Raw genomic sequence first — 23,884 nt, forward strand, 5'->3', positions numbered from 1 at the left:
TAAATGGAAAAATGTTAATAGATTATATATATATATGCCATCTCCAAAGCCCATAAATGTATAAATATTGAAATAAATTTTTTAAATAAGATTATTTGAAAAAAAGTAACCGGTTACTTTATACAACAGTTGCTTTAAATGTAAAATATTTAATTGATTATTGAATATATATAATCTCCACAGCCCATAAGTGTGTAAATATTGAAATAAATATATTAAATAAGATTAATTGAATAAAAAGTAACCGGTTACTTTATAAAATATTTGATTGAAATTCTCTTGATTTTAGTAGAATATCCAATTTTTATTATTTCTACACTCTACAATGTTTATCAAGTCAAATAAAATTTAGGAAACGATTACCCGTATATAGCAACCAAATAACCGGTTACTCGATATCAAAAAATAGTTCCATGGACTTTTTCACATATTTTGGTTGTAAATTTTTTTTTATATTTTTAACAATGTTTATTTTCAAAATTTGGAACCGATTACTCAATAATATGGTAACCGAATAGCCGGTTACTCAATTAAAAGTAATTGTTTCTTGCATTATCTCATGCTTTCGTTGTCAAAAAATTATTCAAATTTGTTAATAATATATTTTTGCAGAATTTAACAAACGATTTCAAAAATTCCCAAATAACCATATATTTTTTGCTTACTTTTTTCCCTCATATATTTTTTGCATAATAATTTTTTCGTAATTATTACCGGTTTTTTCACAATTTTGTAACCGATTACTCAAAAATATAGTAACCGAATAACCGGTTACTTAATTAAAATATAGTTACTTGAATTGTTTCTCATATTTTGGTTGTAAAAAACGTTTTAATATTTTTGTGCAATATTTTCCATAATTTAGTAACCGATTACTCAAAAATTTAGTAACCAAGTAACCGGTTACTTCATTTAAAAATATATGTACTTACTTTGTTTCCTCATATATTTTTTGCATAATAACTTTTTTGTGTTTTTCACAATTTAGTAACCGATTACTCAAAAATATAGCAAACGAATAACCGGTTACTTAATTGAAAAAATAAGTTACTTGAATGTTTTCTCATATTTTGGTTGTAAAAAAACGTTTTAATATTTTTTTGCAATATTTTTCATAATTTAGTAACCGATTTATAAAAAGGGTTAAAATAATAGTTTCTAACATTTTCTCATACATCCTTTGTCAAAATGTAAGACAATTTATTTAATTTTAGTAACCGATTACTCATATAAAGTAATCATGTAACCGGTTACTTTTATAAAATTATTTTTTTTATTTTTTTTCGTTCGAAAAATTTTATTTATTTGTCAATTTAGATTTTATTATTAGGATGTGTTTAACAAATAATTTTGAATATTTTTTTTCACCCGTGAGCCACTGTACTCTCCGCCTCCTCCTCCTTGCTGATCTATTTTAAGACAACAAAACATAAAGACGTGTTTATATTTTTGTTGTTTTTGTATTTCATATTAATTCATTCAATACAATTTCATAAGACTAATTAAAAATTTAAAACAAAAATTCTACAACAACAAGCGGACCTATTCAATACAACAGCAACAACACCAACAAAATGACACTTTATTGTTTCCCTATAGAAAGAAAAAAAACCTGAGGATGAGTTGTTTGGGCTGTGCTTAACTTTTTATTTCATCTGAACGATGATGACAAGGCAATTAAAAAGAAAACCAATTAAAAATAAAATCTTCTGCCCAAACCTGAGGGGTCGGGGTAAGGGCCAGGGTTTGGATAGATTGAATGAAGCCTCGCAATACAATAAACCGTTAATTAGTTGGAGTTTTCTACCAGGCTCACAGTTTTTAGCAGCAAGCGGTAATTAGCTGAATATGTATATAAAAAAACTAACAACAACAAAAGCCACAAATAAAACCTTTCCGAGAGGTAGCTACAGGAGGGGAAGGAGTAAGAGGAGTATTTAATGAAAAACTTAAATCTTTTTAAAATTCTTGCTCTGAAATTCCTTTAGGTGGTTTTCATGAAGCAGCACCAGACGAACGTCATTCAGTCATTGCAGTTGTTGGTTTGTTGTGTTTTTTCGGGGGTGGAATTTTTTGTTCGTCTACGCAGTCAGTCTGTCGGCCAGCCAGACAAACATTGGCTTAGTGCGGAATACTATTGAAAAATTCCAGACGTGATGGAAAATTTAATTAGGGAAAAACTATAAAAAACCAGAGACACGACTTGAGTGAGTTTTATACCGTGATTGTGGGTGATAAGGAGGGAGGGTCTAACAATTTTGGGAAATTTTTGGAATTTTAAAATAAAAATTTTCTGGGACAAAAGGCATTTCGATAAAAAATTGTGAATTTAATATTTTTTAATAATTTTTAAAAAAATATTATTTTTTTCACGTAATTCCCATACCCACCCCGCTCAACATAATGAGCGACCATAATTAATGACTACAAGTTAATGAGCTGCCGCTGCTGAACGGCATCGAGGAGAGCAGAGAGGCACGTGTTAGACAAAACCATATAAATGCAATTAATTATGTCTTAAAGAGCATACAATTTAAAGTCATGTAGAGAATCATAGGGAGAGAGTGAGAGGGGGGAAAGCAGGGTATTTTGTCTGTGTTTGTGTGTATGTCAAAGGTATTTAAATATTTATATGCGTAAATATTTAATTAGCTATACAATTTTTATAATTGTAAGCAACATTTTCAAAGGGGGAAGGAGGGGTAGGGGATTTTATGAAGGAGAGATTTTTTATGGGCGAGGAAATTAACTTGCTATTTTTGCTGGTAGCCTGGTAGGCTAGGGGTAATAGAATATTCACATAGAGCAGGGCAGAATTACTTAACAAAAATAGTTACTTGGAGGCCTTGAAATGGAAACTAGGGAAATAGTCAGGATCCTGGACCCATTTTTTCTTTTTCGTCAGGCCCATAGGGCCATTTTTTTTCTATAGAAAAAATTCATCAGGCGCTCTGGGCCATTTTTTTCTATAGAAAAAAATTCAACAGGCCCATAGGGTCATTTTTTTCTATAGAAAAAAATTCAACAGGCCTATAGGGCCATTTTTTTTCTATAGAAAAAAATTCAACTGGCCTATAGGGCAATTTTTTCTATAGAAAAATATTCAACAGGCCCATAGGGCCATTTTTTTCTATAGAAAAATATTCAAAAGGCCTATAGGGCCATTTTTTTCTATAGAAAAAAAATCAACAGGCCCATAGGGCCATTTTTTTCTATATTTCAGTATGACGACGCTTCGTCATTGACGACAGGGTTTCTGTTGTGGAGTTGCTTTTTTGCAAATAAAAAAAGGAAGTGCAGGTCGGATTTTTTGACAGGAAAAAATAGCCCTAGTGGCCTGACGAATTTTTTTCTATAGCAAAAAATGTCCCTAGGGACCTGACGAATTTTCTTCAATAGGAAAAATATAAAAAAAATTACCCTAGGGGGTAATTTTTTCTATAGAAAAAAATTCGTCAGGCCTCTTGGGCCATTTTTTTCTATAGAAAAAAATTCGTTAGGCCTCTTGGGCAATTTTTTTCTATAGAAAAAAATTCGTCAGGCCCCCCTAGGGTAATTTTTTTTTATATTTTTCCTATTGAAGAAAATTCGTCAGGTCCCTAGGGACATTTTTTGCTATAGAAAAAAATTCGTCAGGCCACTAGGGCTATTTTTTCCTGTCAAAAAATCCGACCTGCACTTCCTTTTTTTATTTGCAAAAAAGCAACTCCACAACAGAAACCTTATCGTCAATGACGAAGCGTCGTCATACTGACAATAAAACAAAGACAAATACCAACATTAGCAGCTCTTATTCTGATGTCTGCCTCGCCGTCAATGTGTTCCGGCTGATTACTGGAGCAAACCACATGAATGAATGGAATGATTTCCAAAAATAAACAGCTGAACCAGAAATGAACAAAACAATTAAACGAAACGAAATGAAACAATGATGAAAAACCAGCTGAATCTGGCGCCAACTGATTTTCAGTTTTTTGTTTCCGTTTAGATTTGAAGAGTTGCTGCTGCTGCTCTACAACAAATGCTGGGCTCCCAATATATTACCTTCAGTTAATTAGTACTAGGTCGAGGTTAAATTAATTATGCTGAAAAAACATTAGCAGCTCATTAAGGAAAACAAAAGTCAACTTGCTTCGGAAGAGGAGAGGTGGAGAAATGACTGGGGAAATGTATACTTACGGCCTATAGGCAAGCATAAAACCCAACAAAAAATAATGCAAAATGTTAAACATTTAAGTTGGTGTTGAGGGAATAAAGTTGAGGGATGGGGGAAAGTGAAGAACTTGTGGATAACCAGAAAAACGCCAGGGTGGTTTTCTTTGTCAACAGGAAAAAAATGGGAAAACTTGTAGAATTGTGGTAAATCGTTGACAGGAGAACGTAATCCAATTAATATGGTGACTAATTTTGTGCCACTCTGCTTTGGTTGGGATCTGAGAAAAAAAGATTCCCCCTACTTCAGACATAACAACTTATTTTTCTATTAAAAAATTCGTCAGGACACTGGGGTAAATTTTTAGAAAAAATGGTTCAATTTTTTTTTCGTATAGAAAAATAATCTTCAGAACCCTTGGGACAATTTTCTTCTACAGAAAAAATGGCAACACCCTTGGTTCAATATTCTTCACTAGAAAACCCTTGGGTTAATTTTGTTATATAGACAAAAAATCATCGGGCCACTTGGAATCAATTTTTTTCGTATAGAAAAAAAATCGTCGGAAAAATTGGGTCAAATTTCTTCTTTAGAAAAAATCATCATTGGATATTCTTATCTAAAATCTTAAAAAAATAGGCTCCTTGGGCCAATTTTTTGAACTACAACAAAAAAATCTATACGTCTTTAGACTTTTTTCTATAGGAAAATATTCGTTACGTCTTAAGTCCTGAGTTCTGACCAACTGCACCCATTGTCAGACTGCTTGATTCCTATTCCCTATAAAAAATATTCGTCAGGCATCTTGGGCTAAATTTTTTTTATAGAAAAATATTCATCAGACCTCTTGACTTCGATAGGGAAAATTTCCAGGCCTTTTGGTTTATTTTTCCTTTGTAATCCCAATGTGTTTCCATTTTTTTCGTTGTTAAATAACGTCCTCTTTGAATCTGCCCTCCTGTTATTTTCTCATTAAGCCAAGTGTTATTTTTATTATCCCAACCATTAAACAAGCACTTCGACCACTTTTAAAGTTTTAATTATCTACTAAAAATTTTATGGACTTTCGAACAGTGTAATAAAACCTTATACGAGTGCTTTAGAAGCGTATAAAAATTATTGCCGCTTTTTTGAGAGGTTTGCTTTCTATTTTCCTTAATTTCTGCATACCTGGTATTTAAGCCATTAATTCTGACATTTTTATTGTATTCTGAAATCCCTACAGGGTCCAACATGACAAAATATTTGCCAACAATTTCCGTTGAAGAAAAAACCTAAAGGATTGGTGATTTGTTTAGGGGCTCGTCTACTTGCCCACTGTTTCTTGACACCTGGTAATTTTCAGCATCATTTGCATATTTCATGGGCAAATGTCGAAGGCATTAAGGAGGGTCATTAAATGAAAAATAAAAAGGATTCAGCCATAAAATGGGTACGAAAAAAATATTACCAAAAATTTAACTTAAAGAACATCTTGAACAAATATTTCTCAGGCCTTCCTCGGTATTCCTGTTCGCCTGGTATTTTTCCAATTAACTTTTTGACATTAATTGCTTTCTTCCAGACGAGAATATTAATGAGGGTACATGATAATCCAAACATAATTAATTGCTTCCCCAATTGAAGGCCAATGTAAACAGATAAGAAATTTTGTAGTCTACGAACATCTCCTCCTCGCCATTTCTGCCAGCCTGGTATTTTGCTAATTAACTTTTGACATTAATTGCATCATAGAATATTAATGAGGGTCTGACTTTTCGGGAAATTAATTTATAGTACGTCTTGGGCGACAATTTATATAAATAATAAAAATTTTTAAATAAAACAGAGTAGTTTTTCTTTGAAAGAATTTTTTTTGAAAGACATTCTTCCCCATTTTCTGTCGCCCTGGTATTTTAGGCCATTAGGGTTTGACATTAATTGTTTTTCATAGAATATTAATGAGGATCCGGCTTTTACGAAAATTAATTTATTGCATCCCTTGGGCGCCAATTTAAATAAATAATAAATTTTTAGCATTAAAAGAGGTAGAGTAATTTTTTTTTCTTTTAAGGAACTGTTTTTTGGGAGACTTCCTACACCATTTTCTGTAACCCTGGTATTTTTGGCCATTAGGGTTTGACATTTATTGCTTTCCGGGATATTAATAAGGGTCCTCAAATTTTAATACATAATTGATTAATGTTACACGTTGGACGCCAAATGTAAACAAATAATAAATTCTCCGAAATAAAGTCGGAAAATGAAGAATTTAAATTTTCTATAAAAACGGTGTTTGGGTTCCGCTTGCCTTGTATTTTGGCCAATAATTTGTGACATTAATTGCCTTTTGGTATGTTAATAGATACTTCGGCATCTAATTAATTACAATTATACGTTGGGCGCCAGTTTAAATAAATACTTAATTTCAAAAATAAAAAACGAGATTAATGTTACTGCTTCAAAAAAAAAAAAAAAAAAAATTGTTCGAAGGTCCTTCTGTGGCCCTGGTATTTTTCCAATTATGTTTTGGTATCAATTGCCTTGTGGGATATGATTGAGGGTACTATATTTTCAAAACATAATTAAATTACACGTTGGGCGCCAAGTGTAAACTCTTAAAGAACTTTACTCTCTCAATTTCTGTGGCCCTGTTATTTTGGCCATTAAGCTTTGACATTAATTACCTTGAGGGATATTAATGAGATTATTCCGAGTTTGACACCTAATTAATTAGTATTTTGGCAATAAATGATCCGTGAATATTAATTTGGCTTGCGGGATGTTAATTAGGGTAGACTATTTTATATGTAATGTGACACGTTGGGCGCCAAACGTAAAAAAAAAAAAATATCAGAAGAAAAAATTTTTTGAAGAACTTTCTTGCCTCATATTATGTTGCCCTGATATTTTGGCCATTAAGCTTTGACATTAATTGCTTTCGGTATATTAATAAGGGTACTCCAATTTTGCCACCTAATTAATTACAATTACACTTTGGGCGCCAAATGTAAACAGATAATATATTGTCTGACTGAAGGGGTTAATTTGATAAACATAAATTGTTCGACACATATTTTTGAAAGACCCATCCTGGTATTTTGTCAATTAATTCGTGACATTTAAAGCCCTGAGGGATATTAATTAAGGTACACAAAAATTGAAGAACAATACATTATTTTGACAGCATTATTTTATGAAGTGACACGTTGGGCGCCAAATGTAAACATATCACAAAAATCTCCGTAAGGAAAGCGGACATTTCTATAAAAATTTATTGAAGAACTTTCCTTCTTCAATTTCTGCGGCCCTGTTATTTTGGTCATTAAGCATTGACACTAATTGCCTTCCGGGATATTAATGAGGGTACTCCAAATTTAACACCTAATTAATTACAGTTACATGTTGGGCGCCAAATGTAAACATATAATAAATTATCTAACTGAAAGAGTTAAAATTGATGAACAAATATTGTTCGTCAAATATTTGTGAAGGTCCCAGCTCTTCCCAGTTTCTGTACGCCTAATATTTTGGTCATTAATTACCCAAAGGGCTAAATAATTTAAAGAACAATAAATAATTTATTTCAATAACATTTTATATCAAATGAGGATAGTTTACTGCACACATAATTAATTAATGTAACACGTTGGGCGCCAAATGTAAACATCATAAATTTTGTAACGGAAAAAGTATTTCGAAGTACCAATTTCTTTCCATTTTCTGCTTGCCTAGTATTTTGGCAATTATTCGTTGACACTAATTGCCTCTCCAGAATATTAATTAGGGTGGTACACGACATGTTGAACACACTATTAATTATTTGTTACACACATTGGGCGCCAAATGTAAACAAACCATAAATTTTCTAACTTAAAGAGGTAAACAATCATTTCATTTCTTTCTTTCAATGGAACTCAAGTGTTTTGCCTACTCTACAGAATATTTTTTTCTAAAGATCCACATTTCAGAATTTCTGTTCGCCTAGTATTTTCCCATTAATTTTTTGACATTTTTATTGCCTTGATGGCCGCCATCAGGCAGGCAAAATTAATGGCGTTCCATTAGGCCGGAGAAATTTATTACCAAACATAAAAATGTTGATGTTATTGACAATCATTAAACGCTGCGGCACAGTGCCCAACCCTGCCATCGTAGGCAGAGAGGCTCATGATAAGCAGCGAGCACAGAGTATTATTCGACCAAACAAGGGGTTGGACGTCGTCACATAAAATGTAACTGTTGTGTAAACAAAGATCTTTACAACAACATTGTTTACATGTATCAAGTGTCAGAGAAATAGGAAATAAAAAAAAAATACATAAAATAAAAAAAATCGGAAAATTATCTACATTAATGTACAAGGGAAATGTTAGGAGGGAAACTAAATTTCTGGAAGCCTATTCAATTCTAAAATAATAGAAAAAGAGGCCCTAGGCCAAGTTTTTTCTATTGAAAAAAATCGTTAGGTCTCTAGGCCAATTTTTTTCCTATAGAAAAAAATCGTCAGTCCGGCCCTCTGGGCCATTTTTTCGACAGAAATAATTCGCCTGGCCTCCTGGGCCATTTTTTCTATAGAAAAAAAATTTTCAGGCCCTCTGGGCCAAGTTTTTTCTATAGGAAAAAATTTGTCCGGCCCTATGGGCCATTTTTTCTATGGAAAAAAAATTCGTTAGGCGCTCTGGGCCATTTTTTTTTTCTATAGAAAAAAATCGTCAGGTGCTCTGGGACATTTTTTCTATAAAAAAATTGACAGTAAAAAATATATAGAAAAAAATCGTCAGGTCCCTAGACCAGATTTTTTTATAGAAATAAATTCGTCAGGTCTATAGACCTCTTGGGTTATTTTTCATAATCAAATACCCTCCCATTTTTTCTTCTCTTCAAAATTTCTTCTTCACCATTTCTGCTAGCCTGGTATTTTGCCTCATTAACTTTGACATTTTTATATACTTTTTATTAATTACATACGAACAACTATCCATAAAGAAAGCCCTATGATTAGTGAATGAATGATTGATGGCTGAATGGATGGGTAGTGGTTACGGAATATTAATTAGCCAAGTTAAGTATGTTTAATTGTATTTTTTGTTTGTTTTTGGCCTAATGCCGTTCCGCACTCATATAAATGGGAAATATGTTCCTTATATGAACCAATCCATAGAGAGTCACCTTTCTACTCTTCCTTTTAGCCTGGTAATTTTTTCATTAACTTTGACGTTTATTAATTAGCCAAGTGTCATTTAAAATAATAATGAGAGCTCATTAACCGCACAACTTCATTATCCGACCACCACTTCCAGCGGCAAACAATTTTAATTAGACAGATTTTTTTCTTCTTTGGTTCTGAAGAACATTTCCTCATTGTGGAGAAATATTTTCCTATTTCTCCTGCTATCTCCCAGTCCTTTTTTCATTAAGTCTGACATTTAGTTATGCCCATTATGCACCGGCCAAATAAATTAATGAGATGACATCTTCAAAGTTTTAATTGCCAAACTAATAGTTGTAGTGGAAGAGATAGCTTTCAACTTCCAGAAGGACTTCGAATTTTTTATGTGCATATCCTTCAAAGGATGCTGTTGGTTTTTTCTGCGTACCTATTCCTTACTCATTAAGAGTGTCAAAGTTATGTCCCCTATGGGGAGAATGTCGCAACTCGATGCCGTTACATTTTTAATTACTTCGCTGGAGATTCATAGCAAAACAACAAAAAAAATGGCGCCCAACGTTGTGTGGTAATGTCTAATTAATTAGCTGTGGCAAAATCAACTTTGCCACATTGCCCTCGTTAAGGGATGAAAGGCGCAATAAATATTTCTAGTTAACGCTGGAAGAGCAGGGATGTCAATTCAGAAGGCTGGGGAATTTTTTTCTATAAAAAATAGGTCAGCGAAAAAATATTGTATTTTCTTTGAGACCATGCCAATTTTTTCTATAGAAAAAAATGTTGATGCCTCTTGGGACAATTTTTTGATATAGAAAAATTCTTTAGTCTTCTTGCCAATTTTTGCTATGGAAAAACATTTTTGCTATAGAACAAAATTCGACAGGCCCATTGGGCGCAATTTTTTGTTATAGAAAAAAATTCATCAGGCCCATTGGGCCCAATTTTTTTGCTACAGACCTCAGGCCTCCTGGGTCATTTTTTTTCTTTGGAAACAGGCCCCTTAGGCCATTTATTTATATAAAAAAAATTGTCAGGCCTCTGGGCCATTTTTTTTATAGAAAAAAAATTGTCAGTCCTCTTGGGCCATTTTTTTATAGAAAGAAATTTGTCAGTCCTCTTGGGCCATTTTTTATAGAAAAAAAATTTGTCAGTCCTCTTGGGTCATTTTTTATAGAAAAAAATTCGTCAGTTCTCTAGGCAAAGTTTTTTCTATAGAAAAAAATTCGTCAGGCCCTTTGGGCCAATTTTTTGCTAAAGAAAAAATTCGTCAGTCCCCTTGGGCCAATTTTTTGCTAAAGAAAAAAACTCGTCAGGCCCATTGGGCCAATTTTTTGCTAAAGAAAAAATTCGTCAGGCCCCTTGTGCCAATTTTTTGCTATGGAAAAAAATTGGTGAGGTCCTTTGGGCCAATTTTTTGCTATAGAAAAAAAAATCGTCAGGCCCTTTGGGCCAATTTTTTGCTACAGAAACAAATTCGTCAGGCCTCTAGTCCTTTGTTCTGTCCTGTGATTTTTTTCCTTTCTAATAAACTGTGTGAGAGTCTCTGGATTTTTTTGTTTTAGAAATAATTTCCTTTTTGTCCAACATTTTTCCTCGAGTGTACTCATTTGTCTACCTCATTTGGAGCATTGCTTTCATTCCGTTGTTCCGTTTTTTGTTTCATCTCCCAAAAAGTTTTCCATCAGCTAATTAAAAATGTTGCCATAGAAAATTTTTCGGAAATTTCCATCCGACTACTATTCTATTTCTTCTGAGCGCCTATTCCTTACTCATTAACTAGCTAGCTAGGATTTTTGTTTGAGATACCACAACTATTTATTATTTAATTAATTACTTAAATGAATGTTTTAATTGCTAAGGATTTTTATTGGTCCTGCTATGTCCTTGTATGTATGTGGGTGTGTCTATTCGGGTGCCTGCTAATAAAATTTAATTACATTTGTTGTGCGTGTTTAATTACCGCAAATCATTTCTAATGAGAAAACATCTGTATGTCTATATATTTCATTGTGTGTATGTGTGAGTGTCCATGTCCTTTGCTACTAATTTGTTCTGGGCTCCTAATCCTTGCTCATTAACTTATGTCTATGTTTGTGAAAATTTTGTATTTCACAATGCAGCTTTACCTCCATCTCCTCCTGTCCGCAGCCACCACAAAGAAAAGCTCATTAACTCATTTCATTTGTAATTATTAATATGGCCTTTCAATGTCCTCCTCCCACACATCGCACACAACTTTGTTGAGAGTTTTCAAGTTCGCCAGGTTTGGGAAGCTGTGAATGTTTTTCCTGTATTCATCCCCTTTTCTCCCTATTATTTTCCTCATTACTTAGTAGTGGTTTCTGTTCATGAAATTCATTTCATCTGTAATTTTGTTTTTCGCTACTCAAGTAGCAACCACTTCGAAGCGAATTGTAATTTTCTTAATTACTGTTGCAAAAGAGGATACTTGCTAGCATTGCTGAGAGCCTCTTGAATCTATAGCGAAAAAATTGCCAAAGACATTTTGTATAAATCTGTGATTTAAATTGAAAATAACAAATTCGCCATATAAATGGCTTGGGTATTTGACTTCAGTGTTCATAAGACATGCTTATAATTCTCATTTGGTTGATGACCTTCAAAATATTTAATTTTCAAGAACTTGTTATCTTTCTGAGAGTCTTTTTAATCTAAAACAAAAAAAGGATTTTTTTAAAATATGGGCATTCAAACTAAAAGGAACAAATTCGCTACCAACATGCTTTACGGGTATGACTTCAGTGTTCATAGGATATGCTCATAATTCGCATTTAGTTAACAGCCTTAAAATATTAAACCTTCAAGAACTTTTTCTCATTCTGAGAACTTCCTAAATCTATAGCGAACATATGTCAAGATATTGTGTAAAAATCTGACCTTAAACTAAAAAACAAATTCGTCACAAAAATGCCTTACGGATTAGACTTCAGTGTTTATATTATATGCTAAAAATTCTCATTTGGTTGATAATATTTAAAACATTTAAGCTCTTAAGCACTCAGAATGATAGCTAGTTCTTGAATTGCTAACATTCTGAGAGCTTCTTCAAATTGTCAAGGAAACTATAAAAGAATCTGACCTTAGATATGTGCTCATAATTCTCATTTACTTGACAATTTTTCAAATATTAATTTTTTCCAAATTTTTTTTATTTGCGATAAAAATCAGTTCAAGAAATTTCCATTCCATCCTCAACAACTTTTTAACATCGATAAAATCTGTATTTAATCACTTTCTCCGCAATAACGCTGAGTTGTACTCGATTTTGTCATAATGCTGTTTTGCGAAGTCATTATCTTGTCTTACTTGAATTTCTTTATTTGTTTTTATTAACTGATATTTTTTGTGCTCATTTTTGTTATTTATATTTTTTAAAAATACTTGAATTTTGATTAATTTTTTCATCAGTTATTTATTTATTTACTTGTTTTTTGTTTGCGATACGAGCAGGGACAAACCAGATATGATCGAAAACTTGAACACGTGCCGCATTGCGATGATTCAAAGATATTTTGTTTATATTTTCCAATAGAAAAAATGAAGGCAGATTTATAAAAAATATGTAATGGCCGTCCAATAGGCAAGGATTTGATTAAAACTTTTTTTCAGGGCATATCAGCAGGTGGGGATTTTTTTTAATATTTTTTCAAGGCATATCAAAAGGTGGGGATTTTTTTTAATATTTTTTCAAGCCCTACATAAAGTCCTTAAAAATTTTTCAAGTAAATGAGAATTATGAACATCTATCTATGAACACTGAATTCATATACGTAAGGCATTTGTGTGACGAATTTGTTCTTTTAAATTTTAAGGTCAGAATCTTTTATAGTTTCCTTGGCATTTTGTTCGCTATAGATCGAAGAAGCTTTCAGAATGATAGAAAGTTCTTGAAAATTTGAAAATTTCTTGAAATTTTTTTCAAAGTTATAAACCAAATGAGAATTATGGGCATGTCCTGAGCACTGAAGTAAGGCATTAATGAGGTGAATTGGTTCTTTTTCATGTAAATCTTTACAAAACGTCATTGTCATTTTTCGCTATGGATTATTAAAAACAAGTTCTTGAAAAATATTTTTTGGATTTTTTAAAAATATTTTTTCAAGGCCTACATATAGGCTTTGGATTTTTTAAATAATAAAAATAAAAATTTAAAAATATTTTTTCTATACCTACATATAGGCGTTTTTTCATGGCCTATCAACAGGCGAGGATTTTTTAAGACTATTTTTTCAACAGGCGTGGATTTTTTAAAAATATGTTTGTCATGGCCTATCAACTGGCATGGATTTTTTTCTACAGGAAAAAATGGTCTTAAAGGCCTGACGATTTTTTTTAGAAAAAATGTCCCAATGGACCTGACGATTATTTTATAGAAAAAAATGGCTCTAGTAGCCTGAGGATATTTTTATTTATTAAAAAAATTGGCTTCTATGTTTTTTTTTTTTTTAATGGGCCTAAAGATCTGACGATTTTGTTGGACAAGAATTGGTCCAAAAGCCTGACGGAATTTTTTCTATAGAAAAATATTTACCGAAAAAATCATGGCCTATCAACAGGCGAGGATTTTTTAAGACTATTTTTCCAATAGGCGTGGATTTTTTTTAAAAAAAATATTGTCATGGCCTATCAACTGGCGTGGATTTTTTTCTATTGGAAAAAATAGTCCTAAATGGTCTTTTTTATAGAAAAAATGTCCCAATGGACCTGACCATTATTTTATAGAAAAAAATTGCCCTAGCCTGAGGATATCTTATATATTATCTAAGAAAAAAAGGTCTTAAAGGCCTTACGATTTTTTTATAGAAAAAAATGTCCCAATGGACCTGACGATTATTTTATAAAAAAAATGGCCCTAATAGCCTGACGATATTTTATCTATTAAAAAAATTTTGGCTTCTATGTTATTTTTTTAATGGGCCTAAAGATCTGACGATTTTGTTTGATAAAAACTGGTCCAAAAGCCTGACGGATTTTTTTCTATAGAAAAATATTTTTTTCAAAACACTGTGCGTGTCGATATTATTAACATTTGAAAATCTCTTTCTCATACATGTGTTAAATCGAATATACATGTTAATTTTTGATAAATGGGGTACAACAACACCAACAAAAACACACATTTTAATGATAACATTTACACGGAACGCTAACATGGTTACAAACACACACACAAACAATTTTTTTTAAAATATGTTTCTGGGTCACAAGAGCATGAAAAACGAAACGACGATGACGACCTCTAATTTTTGGTGACATGAAAATTTTCAACATTTTGTCGGAAGATCTACTCTGATCTCGCTCATATGTTTATACAGTAAAATATCTTTTGAACGAACCGTTCCGAACAAGTTCGTTGTAACACAGTTTGTCTGTATGTATTTCTTTTTGTTGTTAGCTTCGTTGTGTGTGCATTTATTTCCACTACCCTTCAATATTCGAAGTTTGACTAACCCACTCTCTGCGTAGAGGCAAAACCAAAACGCAGCAATAATTTTTCAAGGCCCTTTTTGTTGGGTGTTTAAATTATTTCAGTTTCAATTGTTGTTGGTTTTTTCGTATAACTACCAATACTTTCAACCATAATGCGGTTTTTAAACAAATTTTAAATATCAGCACTTATTTTTGGAAACTATCAACAAGCTAACTATATTATGTTGGCCTGGTAATGAATAGATCATTTTGCATGGTTGAAGCTAAAATTCTTAGAATTTTGAAAGAATATTTTGTTTAAATAAAAATTTTGATATTTTGTCTTTTTCAGAATTTCGAAGAGAATTTTTATTTGTTAAAATAAAATAAAAATGAAAATTATTATTTCTTTTCTATTTCAGAATTTCAAAAATTAAAATACTAATTTCAAAATTTTCTTATCTTCTCTTTACAGAACCTTTAGCAATGGCGCTGCAGATTTACAGCCTGAACGTCGTCAACGTCTCAATACGGCGCCCGGTATGCGTGCTAGCAATTCTGGCAATTCAACAGCATCCATGACCTTTGGCGGCAACAAGAGACCATATAATAATATTTTGGGTTCTACAATATCGCACATTACCGATGATAGCAGCACGGAAAGTTTAACACCCGGCTCATTTAGTAATCGCGGCAGTATAACCAAATCGGTGCAAATCAATGATGCTAAAGATTTGCGTTTAATGGGTTCGCAGGCCCACAAACAGCATCAGTACAAAGATGAGAGAGTAGTTTTAGTATCGCGTAAGGTACCATTTTTCATATTTTCGGCATTGCCATATTACAAGGGGAAAAATGGAAGGTAGGTTCCATGAAAAGAAAATCCACATTAACCAAAGTTAAGCAATTAATTTATATTTCTTCATTTTTCACAGAGCTGAATTACGCAAGGAGGGCAGACGCCGCAACACCTCGGCCTCCCGGCCATTGTCGGCCATCAATGATGCCCCATTTGATCCATTCGATTTGCTGGGCATTGAAAGAGGTGAAAGTGGTCAGGTATGTGGAAAAATATATATATATTTCAATGTCTTTATTAATTGCATTTTGTTTTCTTTGCAGGACATTTCCTATGGCCATCTCTTGATACCCTCCCGTCAATTCTCCAAGGAGGGCAAAAAACACGGTGCCGGCAACACCTCATTGCTGGAAAGTCAAATGGAAATTACCGGCACTGCAGCATTGAAAAATCACGGCATTGCTAGGTAAATATTGCTGGTTCTTTTGCTTGAGGGAGCCCTACAACTTTACTTTTTGAGAGGGGGAGAATTTCGTTGTGAATATTTTGTAAAAAAGTCCAATCATAAAGATATCATTTAGTATTTTTCGTGGGGAACATTTTAATGAAGTATTTTATAAAAAAGTAATTAATTGTTAATGGATCCCCCATTATTTATAGAAAGTATTCACAATTTCCCTGTAAAATGTCAATTGTATCATTCAACTCAACCTAGGAATCATTATTCTCATTTTGTAAAAAAGAATCGTTTTAGTTACGTTTCATCCCGATAAAACAGATTTAACATAAATTTAAATATATCCCAGAGGATATATACTTAAATAAGGTCCTTTGGGGGCCTCTAGACTAACGATTTCTTGAAGAGAAAAACTGATATTGAACTAAGTCTCAGAATTTAGTGCTTCCAAATATTATTATATTATAAGATTCTATTTACTAATCATTATTTTGATCTTGGTAGTTGTCGTTCCTCAAGACCTATCTTTCCCAAAGTTGTAAGGGATGACAGAACAATTGTTACAACCTTTTGTTGTCCTCTCCTTATTACAAATTTCCAATAGAAAAGTGGTAACTTTCAAAGACCTTCTCAGCTTCATATCCCATATAAGGCCTTAGTAAAACAACACCAAGGTATAAACTCCTGAAAGCCTTCACGAAGGAATGAACCATACATTCCTATTTAATATATATATATATATATATACTGAATACTCTTGATGGATTGATGTTTGAATGTGTTTTTTTTTCATGTGTTTTTCTAACGAACTAACGAATATTCAATATTCAAGGTACGAATGTTCAGCAATAATTCCTACTGTCTACGGCGACCTTTTACATTTGAATTTAGAGGAAGGCAAATAGATGAAAATACTCCGTTAAAAATGCAGTTGGTAACATTTCTCTCGTGGAAATGATAATTAAAGAAGAGTGATCTTTTCAGAGTTCTTGTTTCTATTTTTTTTGCAGCTTTATTCTTAGATATTAGAAACTGTTTTTCTGTCGAACTAAGAATTAGTTTTATAGAAGGTTTAGACAGTAGTTTGTTATATATTAGCAAACTAAGTTCCTGATAAAGGCATAGCCATAGGCATGGATTTTTTAAAAATATTTTTTCAAGTCATATCAACATTCATAGATTAGAAAAAATTGGACTAAAGGATGCCCGTCCGAGCATGCTTTTTTTTCTATAAAAAAGTGCTGCTAAGGGACTGACGAATTTTTTTATATAGAAAAAATTGTCACAGGAGATTGAACATTTTTTTATAGAAAAGACTGGCCCAAAGGTCCTGAAGAATTTTTTTCTATAGAAAAAATGACCCAAATGTCCTGAAAATTTGTTTTCTTGATGAGTTTTTTTCTATAGAAAAAATGTACCGGGGCTGATAAATTTGTTTCTATGGAAAAATTAGGCTCATGGGACCTGATTATTTTTTTTCTATAGAAAAAATGGCCATGGGGGTTTAATGGATTGTTTCCTATTGAAAAAATGGTCCTGTGGCCTGACGATTTTTTTCTATAGAAAAAAATGCCACTAGTCCCTGATAATGTGGGTTTTATAATTAATTTATAATTAAATTCGAATTAAATTCGTTTTGATTTCATATTACTTTTGTATAATGAAAGCCAATAGCAAGTCAATTGCAATCTCTTGAAACATGTATTTCAGATTCTCTTGAAATATCTTCTCTTTATGAATAGATCTCAACAAACAAAATCGTCGTTAAGTTCAGCCAGGATGAACTTTTTTATATCCTACTCCATGAGGTGGCTAAATAAAATATCTGAACTCGTTCTAGACTTTTATGTGGGATCTTTGTAATGGACAAATCCACAACCATGCAGGATTTTAAATATTAAATTAGAGTCAATTCGATTAAAATCACTTCCTGAAATTCTCAAAATTCCGAAAGTTAGGAGGTATAATATGGCGAAGTTGACCAATGTTGATCATGTTTTGGTTGGAGGATTTGTTACCCAATATCCCTAGTGGAGGTATCAGGCCTACCCTGAAACTTGATCATTTTTGAGAATAAGAGCCTGAATGAGAATCCTAAATGCTAAAGTAAAGCCACTTTATTTGAAAAAATGTGTCTAAGATTTGCTACCCAATGCGAATCCCAAATACCAAATTATTGCAATCAATTTGGTTGAAAACCAAATCCAAACAAACTCAACTCAATATTTCGAAATTTGTAAGGCCCTGTTTTATAAGGCCTTACAACGGAGTGACAAATATTATATACACTGCATCCTGTAATGCGCATTATAAATTCATTAGACTCCTCTTGGAAAGACCTACTTCTAACTATTCCCCCTAAATGCCTTCTGCATAAAATTTTGACTTAATTTCAATATGTCTTCTTCTTTTTCTTATAAAAAAACGTAATTTCTTCTTGGAAATGTGTTCTATATAGAGAATTATATGCAGAGAAAATTTAATATACACTCCATTTCCTCTTGGAAATGGGTTCATTATATAAGGCTTTCTCAGTATGGATGGTTTTTAATCGATATTTAACATACTAATAGAGGTTATTATGAGTTCTATAAACACTTCAATCTTGCTTAATATTTTTGAATTATATGTTCAAATTCCTGTTTATTGAAGACGCCGTGTAGAATATAATTTTCTTTGACATGTCTTAAGAAGTCAGGATAATTTTATTTATGAAATATTGTTTTTATTTGATTCAAAACCATCCGTAAAATGGTCCTATTTTTATACAAATCTTTTGTCTTTATAAAAATAAAAAAATATTTTTTTTCATTCCTTCCCATCCGTAAAATGGTTCTATCTGTGTCTTTATAAAAATAAAACATACAATTGTTATACCTTCCAATTAGAGTTCTAAAAATACGATATGTTAGTTCAAAATGACTGTAATTAGTTAATAGATTCATTGACCTTCTAATAATAGAGTATTTTTTCTTGGATAATAGAATCCATTGTCTGTCTTGTAAATCTCACAGAACAACCCTTGGCCGTATTTTGAAAACTTATTTGTATATGAGTTTTAGTTGCATAAGAGAGAATGAAAATAAAAATAATATTTCCAAAGAAACGTCACTTTTCAAGGTGGTCCAGCGACCCTTTAAGAGTACATCTTAATTAAAACCTATTTGTCAGTCTTGTATTTGTTACTTCAATTAATGATAAACATTTCTATATGTATATATAACCTGACACACCCATCTCTATAAATTTTGTGTCAACCTCTTCGAGCCAAGAGATATCAGATATCGTATCTACAATAATAATAACAACAACAATTAAAATCAATACAAAAACAATAAATTATTTGTTGTTATTATTTTTATAGCAATCGACAAGCCCTCTGTTTTTATTTCTTTACGATCTGATGGGGATATCAAATTCTTTGTTGTCGTCGGAACCTATTGCATTTTTTGTCAAAACTTCAGCAATTTTTTTTATTGTTTATTTATAAATTAATTTTTATAATAATTGTTGTTGTTTTCCCTTTAACTACACAAAAAATGCATTGTTGTTTGTATTGGAATTTTGAACAAAAGTAATAAACTAAAGAAGATTATTTATTATTATTATATTTTTTTGTTTTGTTCAAATTCCGCTCAATTAACAAAAAAATATTATTTTGCCTTCTTCAATTTCATTGTGTTTTTTGAATTCCTTCGGTTTATTATTTTTTCTTGTATTTTTACATAAACAAATTATAACGAGTAGAATTCAAAAGGAAGTGGACGATGGGAGAGGGGGGAGGAGTACAAATATATTTCTTGGCAGTCATTCAAAATAAGTGGTTGCAATTTTCTGTTGTTTTTTGATTTTTTGCATAATTTGCAAATGCAGGAACAATTTTAAAAAATTCCATAATTCTGATGTAATATTAAGAATATTTGCAATATAGATTATAAAGGAGATCGAAAATTAAATAAATAAAAAATATATAACACGGTAGGATTTTTATATCCTCTCTGGTGACGAATATATTTTTGTAGTCATAGGGTGGATTTTTTGAAGAATATTTTTCAAGGCCTGTCATAGGCGTGGATTTTTTAAAATCTGATGTAATATTCCGAATATTTGCAATATAGATTATAAAGGAGAATATTAAATTTAATTTAAAATATAGAAAGGATTTAAAGTTCCTTAGCCCAGTAGCATTTTAAGAACCCCCTGGTGTCTGTAGTTCTCAACGATTTTTTTTTAAATTTTTCTTATAAAAAAGTTTTATCTTTTTTAAAAGATCTATCATTGCCTCACAACATCATTGCTCGAAAAAAACAAATGTTTTCATCTATCCTTTTCCCAACATTTATCTTTTTCCAGGACTAAATTAATGACACGACATGAAGGAAAATGGTAATCGAAATCCATTTCTCTCTATCATTTTTCATTGTTATTGTTTTTATTATTATTGCGTTTATTTATATATTAAAAAATCTATATTGTCAATGTGTCTGTGCGTTGTTAATACGTGTGTGTAGTAATTTGATTCGTTGAGAAAAAATAAATATTGGAAAAAGCTTTGAAAAAAATATTTAAAGTCAAAGTTTACACTGTCGAACCCTTCCGTACGACAATGTGGACAAGAACTTTTTGCCATTTTGAAACAAATTGTGTGCGTTTGTTTTGTGTGTGTGTATTCCGTAGTTAGTATATAGTTCCCAAATATACCCCTTAACACTTCATTTAATACCACAACAACAACAACAAAACCAAAAAGAACAAAATTTGGCGTAGTTATTATGTTCTGTTTACTTTAGAGCAGCTTCTTTAACCTGATATTAAATTTTATTAGTATCCCGATTTAATTCAATGTTTCTTGCTCTTCTTCTAGGTGTTTCACATATGACAACAATAATCGCAATAATACCGCCAGCCCATCGCCAGATGTAAAAATCGATTTTGATGAATCATTGGATGGTAGCCGTTGTTCACAAGTAAGTAAAATGATTTTTTTCACGGTCTATCAGAAGCGTGGATTTTAAAAGAATATTTTTTCAAGGTCTATCCTAGTCGTGGATTTGTTAAAGTATATTTTTTTCAAGGCCTATCATAGAAGGCCAGAAGGTCTGCTACATAGAAGACCAAAAGGTCTTCTTCATAGAAACCCAGAAGGTTTTCTTCTTAGAAAATATAGTTTTTTCTTCATATGGTATCCCTTATAGAAGGCCAGAAAACCTTCTTCATAGACGGGCAGATTACCTTATCCACAGAAGACCAAATGATTATCTCCATGACTATATAAATCTTCCCCATAGAAGGCCAGAAGGTCTTCTTCATAGAACTGAAGGTCTTCTTCATAGAAGAACTGAAGGTCTTCTTCATCGAAGAGCTGAAGGTATTCCTCATCAAAGAGCTGAAGGTCTTCTTCATCAAAGAGCTGAAGATCTTCTTCATCAAAGAGCTGAAGGTATTCCTCATCAAAGAGCTGAAGGTCTTCTTCGTCTGAGAGCGGAAGGTCTTCTTCATCAAAGAGCTGAAGGTCTTCTTCATCAAAGAGCTGAAGATCTTCTTCATCAAAGAGCTGATGGTCTTCTTCATCTAAGAGCGGAAGGTCTTCTTCATAGAAGACAAGAAGGTTTTGTCATAGAACACCAGATATTCTTCTCGGATGAGACCTAAGATCTTCTTCATCAAAGAGTTGAAGGTATTCCTCATCAAAGAGCTGAAGGTCTTCTTCATCTGAGAGCTGAAGGTCTTCTTCATCAAAGAGCTGAAGGTCTTTTTCATCAAAGAGCTGAAGATCTTCTTCATCAAAGAGCTGATGGTCTTCTTCATCTGAGAGCGGAAGGTCTTCTTCATAGAAGACAAGAAGGTTTTGTCATAGAACACCAGATATTCTTCTCAGATGAGGCCTAAGTGTCTTCTATAAAACATCAGAAAACCTTCTTCTAGGAAATGAGGTCTTTTCTTATCAGAAGTCATTCTGAGACCAGAAGTTCTCCTCATATAGGATCTAAATGTATTCTTATAGAAGACTTTCAATTCAGCCCTTCTTTTAGAATACACGGAGGCGTACAGGGAGAAAAACTGGTTCGAAAAGGTCTTCTAAAGCCCTTCTTAAAGAAAATGAAAAATTTTCCCCCTAGAAGACTAGTTGTTCCCAAAGAAGTTCTGTCAGTGGAACCAGATCGACTTCTATAAAGTCAGATTAAATGGTGTTCTTATAGAATACCCTCAATATTTCCAATTTTAAGACAAATTTTTCTAGGCAAATTGACGATCTACAAAAAGTCTCCTAACTCCATCAGAAGATCTCCGAAAGTCCTTTTATTCCTGTGATACTCTTTTTACCACTTCAATTACAATTTCTGAACATTTCTAATGTTTCTTCTTCTCTTTCCAGCTCCAACAATATTCGGCAAATATTTTAGATGATCCCGAATTAATTGCCGGCAAGCATCGTACCCTATTAACCTTTACATCGTACATGACATCCGTTATTGATTATGTACGACCATCGGATTTGAAAAAGGAGCTCAACGATAAATTCCGTGAGAAATTTCCGCATATACAACTGACCCTAAGCAAATTGAGGAGGTAAGGTCCATCACAACATACCCTATTTTTTATGACCAATAAAATAATTTCTTTGTTTTTCTCTTTGCAGCATTAAACGTGAAATGCGTCGCATCAATAAATTGGATAGTCGCATTGACCTGGTAACCATATCGCAGGCCTATGTATATTTTGAAAAATTGATTTTGGCTAATTTGATTAATAAATCCAATCGTAAGCTATGTGCTGGCGCTTGCCTTTTGCTGAGTGCCAAAATGAATGATGTCAAGGGGGATTTATTGAAAAGTTTGATTGAGGTAAGTACTCACCTTTTTAAATTAATGTATTTTTATATTAATTTGTATTTTCATATTGTTTACAGAAAACCGAAAACGTTTTCCGTTTAAATCGCAAAGAATTAATTTCTTCCGAATTTGCCGTCCTAGTTGCATTGGAATTTAGCCTCCATGTACCCATGCATGAGATCTTACCTCATTATCAGCGTTTACTCTACGAATCCTAGAATTGGCCAAAACGCTTTGCCGATAAGCGTTTTCTAACGGCCGCCGCAAATACATCGCGTCATTATTTTCGTCGTTGTGCCAGTAGCAAGAAATAAGTAAAGGAATGAAGGATGTAAGGTAATTTGTAGTGTTGTGTATTATTTGTTTTTTTGTACGAGTCAACAATTTTGTTTTTATTTTCTAAGACCATCGAGATTTTTATAAATATTTATATAACCTACGATTCTTAAGCGATGCGATGTGTTATTTATTTTTTATAAGAAGAACAACCATTAAATTTATACACACAAAATGGAAAAATTCTGAACAAGAAGTTAACGCTTTCGTATGGGTATTTTTTTGATATAACAAACAAGAAATAATATGAAATGAAAATAAATTTTCTAACGATTTTTTATAAATACATATATGATGAAAGACAAACCAATTTAGATAATGAGGTATAACGGGTTATTGAAAAAAAAAAACAAATATAAAAAAAGAAAATTACTCAAAAAAATAAAAACTATAAAAAACTTAGTATATAAAAAAGTTTAAAAGAAAATAATACTTATTTTATAAAAAGAGCAAACAAAATATTATCAATTTTTTATAGAAGAGCTGTTGTAGGTCTTCTTCATAGAAGAGCTGCTGTAGGTCTTCTTCATAGAAGAGCTGCTGTAGGTCTTCTTCATAGAAGAGCTGCTGTAGGTCTTCTTCATAGAAGAGCCGCTGTAGGTCTTCTTCATAGAAGAGCTGCTGTAGGTCTTCTTAATTTTTTTAATAACAAATTAATAATATTTTTTAATAATATAATAATAAAATATATGCAAATATTCATTCAAATTTCTTCGTAAAACGATTA

At 32.1% G+C, this 23,884-nt stretch overlaps 1 protein-coding gene across 1 annotated transcript in view; it reads left to right on the forward strand.

Moving 5' to 3' along the window:
- LOC133325032 (CDK5 and ABL1 enzyme substrate 1) overlaps positions 1–23,089 on the forward strand; it is a 58,731-nt gene extending 35,642 nt beyond the window's left edge. The window contains exons 2-9 of the mRNA XM_061533858.1: positions 15,208–15,594; positions 15,668–15,791; positions 15,855–15,997; positions 20,342–20,374; positions 20,853–20,955; positions 22,365–22,558; positions 22,629–22,833; positions 22,899–23,089. Coding sequence (XP_061389842.1) covers positions 15,208–15,594; positions 15,668–15,791; positions 15,855–15,997; positions 20,342–20,374; positions 20,853–20,955; positions 22,365–22,558; positions 22,629–22,833; positions 22,899–23,039 — 1,330 coding nt within the window. The 3' untranslated portion in view covers positions 23,040–23,089. The remainder of the gene's footprint in view (positions 1–15,207; positions 15,595–15,667; positions 15,792–15,854; positions 15,998–20,341; positions 20,375–20,852; positions 20,956–22,364; positions 22,559–22,628; positions 22,834–22,898) is intronic.
- Positions 23,090–23,884: the final 795 nt, after the last annotated feature.

Source organism: Musca vetustissima, unplaced genomic scaffold, assembly GCF_032173495.1.
Source record: "Musca vetustissima isolate MV318-11 ecotype Yass unplaced genomic scaffold, APGP_CSIRO_Mvet_v1 utg23952, whole genome shotgun sequence".
In the NCBI taxonomy this organism is placed as follows: domain Eukaryota; kingdom Metazoa; phylum Arthropoda; class Insecta; order Diptera; family Muscidae; genus Musca; species Musca vetustissima.